General features: G+C 57.4%; 1 protein-coding gene across 1 annotated transcript in view; it reads left to right on the top strand.

The window, feature by feature from the left end:
- The window catches only part of CRACD (capping protein inhibiting regulator of actin dynamics), a 37,684-nt gene that overhangs the window by 21,621 nt on the left and 1,965 nt on the right, over positions 1–14,098 (top strand). The window contains exons 3-11 of the mRNA XM_038769124.1: positions 2,581–2,674; positions 6,026–6,127; positions 6,311–6,466; positions 7,215–7,277; positions 8,785–8,967; positions 9,223–11,601; positions 11,633–11,915; positions 12,771–12,964; positions 13,587–13,752. Of these exons, the coding sequence (XP_038625052.1) occupies positions 2,597–2,674; positions 6,026–6,127; positions 6,311–6,466; positions 7,215–7,277; positions 8,785–8,967; positions 9,223–11,601; positions 11,633–11,915; positions 12,771–12,964; positions 13,587–13,752 (3,604 nt within the window). The 5' untranslated portion in view covers positions 2,581–2,596. The remainder of the gene's footprint in view (positions 1–2,580; positions 2,675–6,025; positions 6,128–6,310; positions 6,467–7,214; positions 7,278–8,784; positions 8,968–9,222; positions 11,602–11,632; positions 11,916–12,770; positions 12,965–13,586; positions 13,753–14,098) is intronic.

A 14,098-nucleotide genomic window follows, 5' to 3' on the forward strand; every position in this document is an offset into this window, starting at 1 on the left:
TCAGGTTGTCCCCTGTGGGGCTTACAGTCTTAATCCCCATTTTACAGATGAGGGAACTGAGGCTCAGAGAATTTAAGTGACTTGCCCAAAGTCACACAGCTGACAGTTGGCGGTGCCGGGATTTGAACCCATGACTTCTGACTCCAAAGCCGTACTCCTTCCACTGAGCCATGCTGCTTCTCTTGACATTGTACTTGGCCTTGGGGGACTCTATCCTCCCCTCACCAAGAACCACAGGGGAAATAGATCATTCATCACCATTTTTTTTCTTGGTATTTGTTAAGGGCTTACTAAGTGCCAGACACTGTACTAAATGCCGGAGATACACACTGATCAGATTGGGCACAGTCCCTGTCCCACATGGGGCTCACGGTCTTAATCCCCATTTTACAGATGAGGGAACTGAGGCCCCGAGGAGTGAAGTGACTTGCCCACAGTCACTTATGTGACTGATAAGTGGCAGAGGCAGGATTAGAACCCAAGTCCTTCTGACTCCCGGGCTCTACACCCCCTCGCTATGGTCAAACAGTCAATCAGGGATATTCACGGAGCACTTGCCGTTTGCAGAACGCTGTTTGGAGCTCTTGGGAGAGTACAGCACGAAAGAGTTGGTAGATCTGTTCCCCACCCACAAGGAGCTTAGGTCCAATTCTGTCCTCCGGCTCCCCTCTGGGCTGCTCCCGTGGATCCCCTGGAATGATCCGGACTCTGGAATGGGAAGGGCAGAGGGAGGAGGCAGGGAGGTCAGCGAGGAGGCTGAGAAATGAGCTGGGTTAAGAAAAGTGTCAGAACCAGGGTGCTGGCGGTTTTTGGGGGGTGGGGTAGAGGAAATGTCTGAACTTGAACCCAGAGCAGGGGCCGGGAACAGAGCTGGGAGAGGGGAAGGGTGGATGGGAGGCTTCTCAGGGGTGGGTCCCTGGGGCTGGGCAGACCAGGATTCACTCCGAAGCGGTCGTCCTCCGTTGGCACGGGGACGGGGACGCCGCAGAGGGTCAAAGGGCCTCTGGGGCCCCAAATCAGGGCCCGTGGGGTCTAAAGGTCTTCATAGACTTTTAGACTGTGAGCCCACTGTTGGGTAGGGACTGTCTCTGTATGTTGCCATCTTGTACTTCCCAAGCGCTTAGTACAGTCCTCTGCACACAGTAAGCGCTCAATAAATACGATTGATTCGTAGGGAGTCAGGAGTCGTGCTCGCACATCCCGATCGCTTGGGCCAGGCGTGGTGATGGCTTTCTTGCTCTGTCTTTCCCAGGGCCGGGGGTGTGGCTCTGCCCTGATGCAGGGGGACGGGGCGGATGACCTCGTGCCAGGGGGTGACGGAGAAGGCGTCTTTTAGCCGTGACTGGGTCGGGGTCCCCAAGGTGGGAATGTGTAGCCCCTCTGGTCCTGGGCTGAGCTCAGAAGCGGCCCAGGAGCCACTCCTCCCGTGGGGCGTGAGCTATGGGGGAAGAGCCCGGGCCCGGGAATCAGAAGGACCTGGGTTCTCATCCCGGCTCCGCCACTGGTCTGCTGGGTGACCTTGGGCCAGTCACGTCACTTCTTCGGGCTTCAGTTTCCTCATCTGTAAAATGGGGATTCCATACCTGTTCTCCCTCCGACTTAGACTGTGTGCTCCATGTGGGACCTGATTGTCTTGTATCTACTCCAGTGCTTGGCACATAGTAGGCACTTAACAAATGCCACTCTTATTATTACTGTGGGTGTGTACGTGTGTGTGTCTCTGTATGTAGACTGTGAGCCCACTGCTGGGTAGGGACTGTCTCTAGATGTTACCAACTTGCACTTCCCAAGCGCTTAGTACAGTGCTCTGCACACAGTAAGCGCTCAATAAATACGATCGATGATGATGATGATGATGTATAGCTGTTGTTAATGCTCGGAGAGTCCAGGCGGTGAAGCTCACTTCTGAATACGTGGGGCTGAAAAAAACCGATGTGGGCCCACAGCCCCTGTTGTGTAGGGCACACAAAAAGCCTGTCCCTTCATCAATCGTATTTATTGAGCGCTTACTGTGTGCAGAGCACTGGACTAAGCGCTTGGGAAGTACAAGTTGGCAACATAGAGAGACAGTCCCTACCCAACAGTGGGCTCACAGTCTAAAAGGGGGAGACAGAGAACAAAACCAAACATACTAACAAAATAAAATAAATAGAATAGATATGTACAAGTAAAATAGTAACAAACATACATATATACAGGTGCTGTGGGGAAGGGAAGGAGGTAAGATGGGGGGGATGGAGAGGGGCACAAGGGGGAGAGTCCCTTGTTGTGTTGTGAGGCTGGACGTTCACAGTGCCTGGCACTGTTTTGCCTCCTTTCTCACAAAGCTTTTGCTCGAAAAGAGCTGCTCCTTCCTTGGCATCAGGGTGCCAAGAAAGCTGTCCTCGATAGCTGGGGACGCAGGCTTGTCTGTGGCTTTGTCTCCCGAGGACGCTGACCTGCTTAGGAAGGTGGCGGCTCAGCGGGGGCACGGGGCCTTGAGCACCGGCCGCGAGTTCGGGTGGGACGAGGGGCAGGGCGTCCCGCCGGTGGTCGGTCGCGTCTCCAAAACCCAAACGGAGCTCGGGCTTCGCCTTGCAGGTCCTTCGGCTCTGCTATGGGAGGCCGGGCCTTCTCCCACGACAGCATTTTCCTCCCCGAGGGACCAGCCGAGAGCCAAGCCGGAACTCTCCAGGTAAGCGGAGGGGGCCGGGGGGGCTGACCAGACGTCCAGTAGAGAGGCACCGGGCGGGGGTGTCTTTGTGTGAAGCCATCTTAGGGAGAAGGTAAGGACAGCTGGCCACAGGGAGACTTCAGCCCGGGCATGAAAGAGGGGCACAGCCAGCATTTACTCATTCAGCCATATTTATCGAGCTCTTGCCGTGTGCAGAGCACTGTACTAAGCGCTTGGGAGAGGACGATACAACAATAAACAGACATGTTCCCTGCCCGTGACAAGCTTACCCTTTAGAGAGGGGGAGACAGACGTTAATAGAAATAAAAGACAGATAGGTACTTAAGTGCCATGGGGATGGGGATGAATAAAGGGAGCCAGTTTGGGCGAAACAGAAGGGAGTTGAAGAAAAGGAAAAGAGGGATTAGTGGAGGAAGGCCTCACGGTCAATAAACTCCAGTGGTTGATTGATTGACTGATTGAAAAGGCTGTGCAGGTAGCAGCCTCCTGGGATCCCCCTGTGGGACAACCTGATCGCCTTGTAACTTCCCCAGCACCTAGAACAGTGCTTTGCACATAGTAAGTGCTTAATAAATGCCATTATTATTATTATCTGCGGGGAGCCATGCCCCCTGCAACAGGTGCCCCCCTCCTAGGAAGCCAGGATCCCATGGGGGCACCACAGGGATGACTTCCACCTAGTCGTCACACCCTGGCCCTGAGCATCCCACGCTGTGCCCGTTGCGTCCTCAGCTGTGCCATGGCCTGCCACCAATGTCAATCAGTCAGTCGTATTTATTGAGCACTTACTGTGTGCAGAGCACTGTACTAAGCGCTTGGGAAGTCCAAGTTGGCAACATATAGAGACAGTCCCTACCCAACAGTGGGCTCACAGTCTAAAAGTGTCGCCCCTAAACGGGCCATCGTGCTGGCACCGGGCACACCTACATACCGGTGATGTTTGCCACCAGGAAACAGGCGTGTCTCTCTCAGGGCATGACCGGGAACCCCTGCCAGGCTAGACGAGGCTTCTTTAAGTGCCCTGACTGGGCTTGGGAATTGGCATTTGGCGTTACGGAGCCCTCAGGGTCAGTGAGAGCGGCCAGAGGGGTTCGCAGAGGGGGTTCGGGGACACCCAGGTTCAGAGAGCTGGGGGCCTCTGGAGAAATTTGAATCCCGTTTTCACCTCCTCTCTGCCGCGCAAGGGTCGGCGCGTTGGCCCAAGCCTCTGGAGTAGGAAAGGCACGGTCCGCCCAGGGTTGGGGAGCATCCTTCAAGTCATTTAACTTTTCTGTGCCCCAGTTTCCCCTAAATTTCTGTTTCTGTGCCCATAAATTTGATTGAATGAACGAGGACCTGAGTTCTAATACCAACTCTGCTACCTGCCTACCATGATTTTAGTCAGGCTATTTAACTTCTGCGCCTCTATTTCCTCATCTGTAAAAGTAAAGCAAAATAAAATCTATAAAATCTGGGACTGCAAGCCCCCGATAAGACAGGGGCTGTGTCTGACCTGATTATCTTGTATCGACTCCCAGCGCTTAGTACAGTGTTTGGCACATGACATTTAGCAAAGACCATAATTATTACAGTTATTACTCTATTTATTTCTTACTCTATTTATTTTGCTTGTACCTATCTATTCTATTTATTTTATTTTGTTAGTATGTTTGGTTTTGTTCTCTGTCTCCCCCTTCTAGACTGTGAGCCCACTGTGGGGTAAGGACTGTCTCTATATGTTGCCACCTTGTACTTCCCAAGTGCTTAGTACAGTGCTCTGCACACAGTAAGCGCTCAATAAATACGATTGATTGATTGATCCTTCCACATGGCCAGCCAGGGGACCAAAGCTGAGGTTTTTGGGTTTTTTTAAAAACGGTATTTGTTAAGCACTTACTATGTGCCACGCACTGTAGATCAGGGTAGCCACCGTCCCTTGTCCCACATGGGGCTCACAGTTTTAATCCCCAATTTCCAGGTGAGGTCACTGAGGCCCGGAGAATTGAAGTGACTTGCAGACAATTGGCAGAGCCGGGATTAGAACCCAGGGAATGTCACTGTTTATTGTTGTGTTTGTACTTTCCCCAGCGCATAGTACAGTGCTCTGCACTGATTTATTGAGCACACAGTAGGTGCTCAATAAATGATTGAATGAATGAATGAACCTAGGTCCTCTGACCACTTTTGTCCTCTCCCAAGCGCCTCGTCCAGGGCTCTGCGTGCAGTAAGCACTCAAAAAATATAATTGAGTGGGCTTACCGCGGAGCTGGGCGGAGGAGCGTGGCCGGCAGCCTGTCTGTGTGCGCCCTGGGCCCGGGTGGATCCGCTTCAGGTGCCCGTAGCCTGGATTCCAGGGGCCGGTGCCCGTTGGGCTGGCGTGCCCTTGGGGCTGGCATCCCGCTGGTCCTGGAGGCACCCAGGCCTGCTTGTTGTCCCAGGCTTTGAGGAGGTGCCCATCCCTTTATTAATATTACTACTAATATTTGTTAAGCGCTTACTATGTGCCAAGCAGGTGGATACAAACAATTTGGGTTGGACCCACTCCCTGTCCATGTGGGGCTCACAGTCTCAATCTCCGTTTTCCAGATGAGGTATCCGAAGCACAGAGAAGGGGAGTGACTTGTCCGTGGTCACACAGTAGGCAAGTGACAGAGCTGGGATTAGAACCCCTGCCCTTCTGACTCCCAGGGCTGGGTTCTGTCCACTACACCATGCTGCTCCTGGGCCTTTGAGACCCAGGGCCACATCCCAAACCGAGATCCAGCCGTGTGGCCGGCGGGCCCCGGGACGGGACGGCAGCGGGGCTTTAGGGGCCCCCCGTGCCAGGGAGTGAGGGAGCTTGGGAGTCAGAGGATGTGGATTCTAATCCTGGTTCCACCACTTATCTGCTATATGATTTTGGGTAAGCTACTAAACTTCCCTGTGCCTCAGTTACCTCATCTGTAAAACTGGGATTAAGACCGTGAGCCCCTTATGGGACAACCTGATTACCCTGTATCTATCAATCAATCAATCAATCGTATTTATTGAGCGCTTACTATGTGCAGAGCACTGTACTAAGCGCTTGGGAAGTACAAATTGGCAACACATAGAGACAGTCCCTACCCAACAGTGGGCTCAGTCTAAAAGGGGGAGACAGAGAACAAAACCAAACATACCAACAAAATAAAATAAATAGGATAGATATGTACAAGTAAAATAGAGTAATAAATATGTACAACCATATATACATATATACAGGTGCTGTGGGGAAGGGAAGGAGGTAATATCCCAGTGCTTAGCACAAAATAAGCACTTAATAAACACCAAAATAATTATGCAGTTTTCCTCCCACTTGCAGGCCTGTTTACTGTTCTATTGTCTCTCCTCCAGCAGCAGCCGGGGCAGGACTTGGTGCCTGGGCAGTGCCCGCCGCTGGCCACCGAGGAAACAGAGACCGGGCTGACCCTCGGACTCCCAGATAGCAACAATCAAGTAAGGCCTGCACCGGGCCCTGGGCCCTTCTCTTGCCCAGGAGCCTCTGCCCACTGTCACCTGAAGGCGTGGGTGGGGACCGGCGTCCTTCCTTCACTATCTGGCTGCAGAGGAGTCCCGGGGTGGAGAGGGGGGCACCTTGGGGTGAAAGGAGGAGGTCTGAGCCCCGGTCCCTGTCCCCAGGAAGGTGCCCCTGGCTCGCCAGCTTTGGGCGAAGAGAGCAGCTTCCTGGGCAGAGCGGAGGCCGCGGGGGCGTGGGAGCCGGACCTGAGATCGCTCCCCGAGACCTGCTCCTGGGACGCCAGCCGGAGCCTGCTCTTTCTCTCCTCCGGGCTCTGGGTACGTGGCCGGGGCCTAGGGCCGGAGGGGCTCAGGGTGCATTGGGGGGGCACAGAGGTGGGGTACACGCACATACACACACACACATGGGCTTGCATGTGGGGCACAGATTGAGGGCAGGCATGGGGCTAGGGGGCTGCATTGTGGGGCGCACGTGTGGGTTGCGGCTACTCGGGGGCAGTAACCGAGCCTGATGCACATCAAATTAATAATAATGATGGTATTTGTTAAGCTCTTACTATGTGCAAAGCACTGTTCTAAGCGCTGGGGAGGTTACAGGGCGATCAGGTTGTCCCCTGGTGGGCTCACAGTCTTAATCCCCATTTTACAGATGAGGTAACTGAGGCCCAGAGAAGTGACTTGCCCGAAGTCACACAGCTGACAGTTGGCGGAGCTGGGATTTGAACCCATGACCTCTGACTCCACTGAGCCATGCCTCTTCAAAAGGCGCACATGCACACACATATACACACTTTCTCTCACATACACACAGGTGTGCACAGAGACAGATGTGCACGGGGAGGGGTTTTCTTCCCCTCCCTGTGAGGGTGGCTTCAGGGGTTGTGGGGGCTTGTGGACTCTGCTGCGGGTGGGCTTTGTGCCCTCAGTTTTGGGGGAGAGGACGGCGGGGGGGGAGCACTGGTGGGGGCAGGAGGAGGGATCTTTGTGTGTATGTTCGTGTGTGTGGCAGAGCAGCGGGTGAGATTCTGGGTGCGGGGGCGTCTAACACGCTGCCGTCTCTCCGCAGTCCCGTGACGTTCCTGACCCCCCAGTTCCAGCACCAGGCCCTGCCAGCGCCATGGAAGACAAGGTACAAGCCGCCCCTGGCTGGGGGGCTTCTCTCTCTGAGCCCAAGGAGCCGAGCGCTGGATGTAGCCTAGTGGATAGAGCCCGGGGCTGGGCATCAGGAGGACCTGGGTTCTAACCCTGGCTCTGCCACTTGTTTCCTTGGGCAAGTCACTTCTTTGGACCTCGGTTCCCTCATCTGTAAAATGGGGATTAAAACCGTGAGCCCTATGTGGGGCTGGGGTAGATGCAAAGGTAATCAGGTTGTCCCGCATGGAGCTCACAGGCTTAATCCCCGTTTTACAGATGAGGTAACTGAGGCACAGAGAAGTGACTCGCCCAAAGTCACACAGCTAAGTGGTGGAGTCAGGATTAGAATTCACGACTTCTGACTCCCAAGCCCGTGCTCTTTCCGCTAAGCCATGCTGCTTCTATTTGTTCAGCACTTACCGTCCCATTCATTTATTTATTTATTTAACTTGTACATATCTATTCTATTTATTTTATTTTGTTAGTATGTTTGGTTTTGTTCTCTGTCTCCCCCTTTTAGACTGTGAGCCCACTATTGGATAGAGACTGTCTCTATATATTGCCAACTTGTACTTCCCAAGCACTTAGTACAGCGCTCTGCACACAGTAAGCGCTCAATAAATACGATTGATGATGATGATGCTTGTCACATTTTTCTGGTCACTTACTGTGTGCAGAGCCCGGTACTAAGTGCGTGGGAGAGTACAACAGTAAACAGTTTCACTCATTGTCATATTCATTGAGCACTTACTGTGTGCACAGCATTGTACTAAGTGCCTAGTAAGCGCTCCCTGCCCACAACGAGCGTACAGTTCAGAGGGGGGGAGACATTTTATTTTGTTAGTATGTTTGGTTTTGTTCTCTGTCTCCCCCTTTTAGACTGTGAGCCCACTGTTGGGTAGGGACTGTCTCTATATGTTGCCAATTTGTACTTCCCAAGCGCTTAGTACAGTGCTCTGCACATAGTAAGCACTCAATAAATACGATTGATGATGATGATGATGATGACAGACATCAATACAAATAAATAAATGATAGATATGGACCTAAGTGCTGTGGGGCTGGGAGTGGGGGAAGAACAAAGGGAGTAAGACACAGAAGGAAGTGGAAGAGGAGGAAAGGAGGGGCTTAGTTTGGGAAGACCTCTTGGAGGAGATGCGTGCTCAATAAGGCTTTGAAGTGGGGAAGAGTCATTGTCTGCCGCATTTAAGGAGGACATTACATAACAGGACAGAGGCAGGATGTGGGCAAGGAGATTATATATATATAATATATATATATATAATATATATATATAATATATTATATATATATATCCGAGATGAGGTGAGGGCTGGGTTGTGACACAGAGCTTAAGAAATACCGTTAATAAACCAACAAGGCCAGGCGGACATGGCACTGCTCAAAAGGGAAGACCCCCGGCACCCCCATCGTGTTGGGCGGTGGGTTTTTTTTCCCAATCCCTAGCCTGACCGCGGCCTCGTTCTGCTCTCCCCCGTCAGGTTCCTCCAGTCCGGCCGTCTCGGCCCAAAAGGCACTTCTCCACAGCGGGGACCATCGAGAGCGTCAACCTGGACGCCATCCCGCTGGCCCTGACCCACCTGGACAACAGTGCGGCCAAGCACAGGCTGGCCGTCAAGCCGCGGAACCAGCGCGTGTCCAAGAAGCACCAGAGGCTCAGGCGGGTGAGTGGGCGGCGGGGGGGCCTGCAGGAGGACTTCTCACCTTTCAGGGCTGACACCGGACCCGGGGGGGCCGGGACAGGAGGCGGCTGGACGGGACGAGGGATGCCACCCCATCACGCCCCAAGGGAGAGGGAGTGAGGCCCACGGGTAACAGGGGAAGGACTAACCACCCAGCGGCCCGCTTCCCTGGGACCAGGGCTCTGAGCTGCAAAGCCGCCGGGCTGAGTCCTAATCCCGCTTTCCTTGGACCCACAGAGCCAATGGGGAAGCCTGGAAACACACAACGGGCACTGTGCCGGAGAGATGCCCACCTGGCCTGGGGAGGTCCTGAAGCCATCGATCCGGGAGGAACAGGAAAGGCAGGAAGAGGAGCATGGGAGGCGCGGTGAGGCCGAGGGGCAGGGACACGAGGCGGAGGCGGCTGAAGAGAAACGTCTGGAAGAGCAAAGCTTCTGGAGACTGGACAGCCAGAGCGAAGAGATGGAAGAGGAGGACGAAGAGGAGGAGGAGGAAGAGAAGCGCAGGAGAAGCCTCTTGGGGGACAAGAGAAAACAGTCACTCCCAGAAGGGGGCCGAGGGGAGGAAGTGGAGGAGCAGTGGTTAGAGCTGGAGGTGCAGAGCTGCCAGGAAGAAGAGAGACAGAAATTGGAAGAGCAGAGGCGCTGGGAAGAGGAGGGACAGCGACTGGAGGAAGAGAGACGGAGGCGTCGGGATGAGGAGAGACGGAGGCTGGAGGAGGAAGAGAGACGGAGGCTGGAGGAGGAAGAGAGACAGAGGCTGGAGGAAGAAGAGAGACAGAGGCTGGAGGAAGAAGAGAGACAGAGGCTGGAGGAAGAAGAGCAACAGAGGCGTCGGGATGAGGAGAGACAGAGACTGGAGGAAGAAGAGAGACAGAGACTGGAGGAAGAAGACAGACAGAGGCGTCGGGATGAGGAGAGACAGAGACTGGAGGAAGAAGAGAGACAGAGGCTGGAAGAAGAGAGACAAAGGAGTCTGAATGAGGAGAGACAGAGGCTGGAGGAAGAAGAGAGACAGAGGCTGGAGGAAGAAGAGAGACAGAGACAGGAGGAGCAGAGATGCCAGGAAGAAGAGAGACGGAAACTGGAGGAAGAGGAGAGACGGAGGCTGGAGGAGGGGCAACACCAAGAATTAGCAGCAAAAATGTCCTTGGAGGTGGAAGCACAGCAGCGTCTGGCAGAGGCAGTCAAGCGTCCACAGGAGCTGAAGAGACAGGAGCCCCCCGCTGAGACCCCCAGAAGGCCAGAGGCAGAGAAGCAGCTCCGGGAGGAAGAAGAAGAAGGAGGAGTAGAGTGGAGGTCCGAAGGGCGTCGGCAACCCCTGGACTATGAAGATGGAAAACGTTTGGGGACCAAAGGGAATCCACCTCAGGAAGGCCCGGGGAAGAAGAGGCGAGGAGATGCCGCTGGTAGCCGAAACGCCGGAGGACAGGCCAAACTGGAGCCGCCGAGTGGCGGGGAGAGTGAGCAGGACCCCAGGAGCCGGGGAGGACGAGGAGGAGACGGAGACCGGCCCCGAGAGTCGGCCCCGCCACAGCCAAAAGGGGCAGGGGCCCAGGAGCGGTACCGTGGGGGAGAGGAGGAGGAGATGAGGTGGCGGGAAGTGGACGAGAGGCAGAGCACGCCCCGACCGTACACCTTCCAAGTGTCGTCGGGAGGGAGGCAGATCCTCTTTCCTAAGGTCAACCTGAGCCCGGTGGCCCCACCGCCTCCCTCCGGCCACGAGCCCCCCGGCCCGCGGCCCGCCGCCGGCGCCCACCCACTGCCGGCCTCGCTGGGCATCCCGCACACGGCCATCCTGGTCACCGGCGCCCAGCTCTGCGGGCCCGCGGTCAACCTGAGCCAGATCAAGGACAGAGCCTGCCGGTCGCTGCTGGGACGGTCGGAGGAGAGGAAGTCCACCTTCCGAGGTCCCCCCGCCCAGCGGGCGGGCGACGGGAAAGCCCGCGATGGTCCAGAGTCGGCCCGCAACGAGGCCGCGCTGGCCGAGTGGGCGTCCATCCGGTCCAAGATCCTGAAGAACGCCGACGGGGCCGAGGCCGGCCGGACGCCGGCCGCCTGGGGCGGACCCCGGGGGAGCATCACCAAGACCCAGCTGGTCACCCCCAAGTTCTCCATCACGCCCGCCTGGCACAAGTTCTCAGACCCGGCCAGGCCCGGCGGGGGCGCGGACGACACCGGACGGGAGGCGCAAGTCGAGGGGTCCGGACCCAAGCCGGGCCCGGCGGATGGACCGGCCCAACCGCCCGGAGGCCCCGGCCGCCGCACCCCGCCCAGGCCCCGGCCCGAGCCGGCCGGCGACGCGGACGGCTGTAAGTTTGCCAAAGACCTCCCGTCGTTCCTGGTCCCCGGCCTCCCCCCGTCTCCGCCCCGCGGGCCACCCCCCGACGGGGCCGGAGAGGCCGAGAGGCCCCCGCCTGGCACGGACGACGGCGCCTCCCCTTTCGGCATCAAGCTGAGGCGGACCAACTACTCACTCCGCTTCCACTACGATCAGCAGGCGGAACAGAAGAAGAAGAAGCGGCTCAGTGGTGGCAGCGGCAGCAGCAGCCCCGGGGCCAGCTCGGGCGGGACCCTGACTCCCCCGGTGCCTGCGGACGGGCAGACGGACACGGAGGCGTCCCCGTGGTCACCGAAGGACTCGTCGGGCCGCCTCCCCGCCCCCGCCAGCCCGCCCCCCCGGGGGGTTCAGGTGGCCACCGCCCCAGAGGCCGGCCCTGGCCCCCAAACCTGCTCACCAGACCCCGCCGCCGTCCCCCCTCTCCAGAGGGAGCGGAACATTCTGGGCCGGGCCGCCGGCCCCGAGGGCGGCACGACCAGAACCGGAGTCTGGGGACCAGGGCCCACGGTCTCCGCGCGACCGGCCTGGGGCCCGAGAGGAGGGAGCGACGGGGAAAGCCTCTCTCTTCGGGCCAGAGACCGTCAAGAAAGGTAAGTACCCTCCTCCTCTTCCACCCCTGGCCGCACTGCCCATCCTGGTCACTGAGGGAGGGTCGGAGAGAAGCCCTCTGGACACAGAGGCTGTAGACTAAGCTCGTTGTGGGCAGGGAATGTGCCTATCGTCGTACGGTACTCTCCCAAGCGCTTAATCCGTCTGCCCACAGTAACCGCTCAATAATTAATACAACTGGCCAGCTGACGTGGGGGCCAAGTTTCAACACGGCCGACTTGCGACCAACAGCCTGGCCGGGGGGCTAGGGAGACCAGCCTTAATGGCTCCTCAGTGCGGCTTAGAGGGAAGAGTACAGGCTTGGGAGTCAGAGGCCGTGGGTTCGAATCCCAGCCCCCCCACTTGTCAGCTGACTTTGGGCAAGTCACTTAGTGCCTCAGTTACCTCACCTGTAAAATGGGGATTAAGACTGTGATTGTGAGCCCCACGTGGGATAACCTGATCACCTTGTGTCCCCCCCAGTGCTTTGCACGTAGTAAGCGCTTAACAAATACCATCATCATTATTGTTATTCCCTAGACTGAATGACGGGAGTCCTTGAGCTGGCTGCCTTTCACCCCCTGCTCCTCAGGAGTGGAAGGGTGGCTGCATGCGGTGCCCGGGGCAACTGAACCAGTGTGGCTGGCCCTGGCCAAGAGGAAGGCCAAGGCCTGGATCCGCTGCCCCGCAGCCCCCCAGATCATTAGGGAAACAAACCCACTGCCTCTCGGGGGAGGGACACACACTCTGCTGAGCCCGGGAAGCGGCCCCCGAAGGATAACCCCGGGCCGGGGACGTCCGGACCCATCTGAGGTCGTGGTCTGACACCCCCCCGCCCCACCCCGCTCTCCCCGCAGAGAAGCCGGGGCTTCAGAGTCACCACTCACTGGACGCCTCCGGACGGATGGACGAGGGCTACGCGGCCCAGCCGACGTGGATCAACCTGGCGCTCGAGAAGCAGAGGGGATTCCGGGAGCAGCAGGCCTCCCGGGAGGAGCGGAGGAAGCAAGCTCGGGAGGCCAAACAGGCCGGCCGGCGGCCCGGCCAGCAGGCAGGTCTTCCGGTGGCCGGGCCCGGGTGGGGTTGCCCTCGGAGCAGGGACGGCTCGCTGGTGTGGTTCAGCGGGGGCGGCGCCGGCATCGTGGGACCCTCGGAAGGGTGACGCTGGGCTCTGCTGTCCCTGGAGAGCATCTGGGTGGCGGAGGGAAGACCAAGAGGCAACATTAGGATCCAACGCCACTCTGGCTCACCTCCCCACCTAGCAGGAGGGGCTGGGAGAGGCTCCTCGTCGGGCAACTAGCCCGGCTCCAGAGAACTTGGCTAGTGCCCGACTGACATGCCCGGAAGACGTGGGGTTTAGTGAAAATTACGGCCTGGGCCCTCACTGCACCGGGTCCAACGTATGTCCCAGCTGTCCTAAAGTCTGGGTGGCTAGCCGTGCCATTGTTCCCGGGCACTGCAACAGAGCTTGTGAACGAGTGGGGTGCCAGGGCCTGTGCGGCCAACCTTGGGCCCTCCGAGGGGCACCCATCTCTGCCCAATAGCCAGGAGGAAGTCCCTGGGTAGAGCAGGTGGCTGATGCTACAGCCGGGGCGGGGAGGCCGGGAGAGCCAGGATTGGGTCGGGACTGGGGCCTATACTATAACCTCATCCCTCCCCGCTTTCCTGCCCAGGCTGGAGCCCGCGAGGAGCTTGAGGATGCCAGTGAGGGCAGCAGCGTGGGTTCCCCGCACCAACCCACAGCTCCGGAGAAGAGGAAATCAGACGAGACGGGGGTGTCCAGGCTCCAACGCCGAGAGCTGCTGCAGAAGTCCAACACGCTCCCCACCTCTGTGACAGGTAGGGCGGGGGACCCCCGAGCGGTGGCTAACCCCGAATGGCAAAGCAAGGACCACGTAGCTTGGGGGGCTCCCCACCTTCACCCTGGAAGCCCCCTGGACCTCCAGCCTGGGGAGAGAAAATGCATTCCACACTGGGGGCGGGGGGGGACACTCGGCGACAATGATAACCGTGGTATCTGTTAAGCGCTTATATGGGCCGAGCACTGGACTAAGCGCTGGGGTGGATACGAGATCATCAGGCCAATCAGTCATGGGGCTCGCATTCTAAATAGGAGGGAGAAACAAGTATTCAATCCCCATTTTGCAGATGAGGGAACTGAGGCCCAGAGAAGTTAAGTGACTAG

Source organism: Tachyglossus aculeatus, chromosome X5 (assembly GCF_015852505.1).
Source record: "Tachyglossus aculeatus isolate mTacAcu1 chromosome X5, mTacAcu1.pri, whole genome shotgun sequence".
NCBI lineage: Eukaryota > Metazoa > Chordata > Mammalia > Monotremata > Tachyglossidae > Tachyglossus > Tachyglossus aculeatus.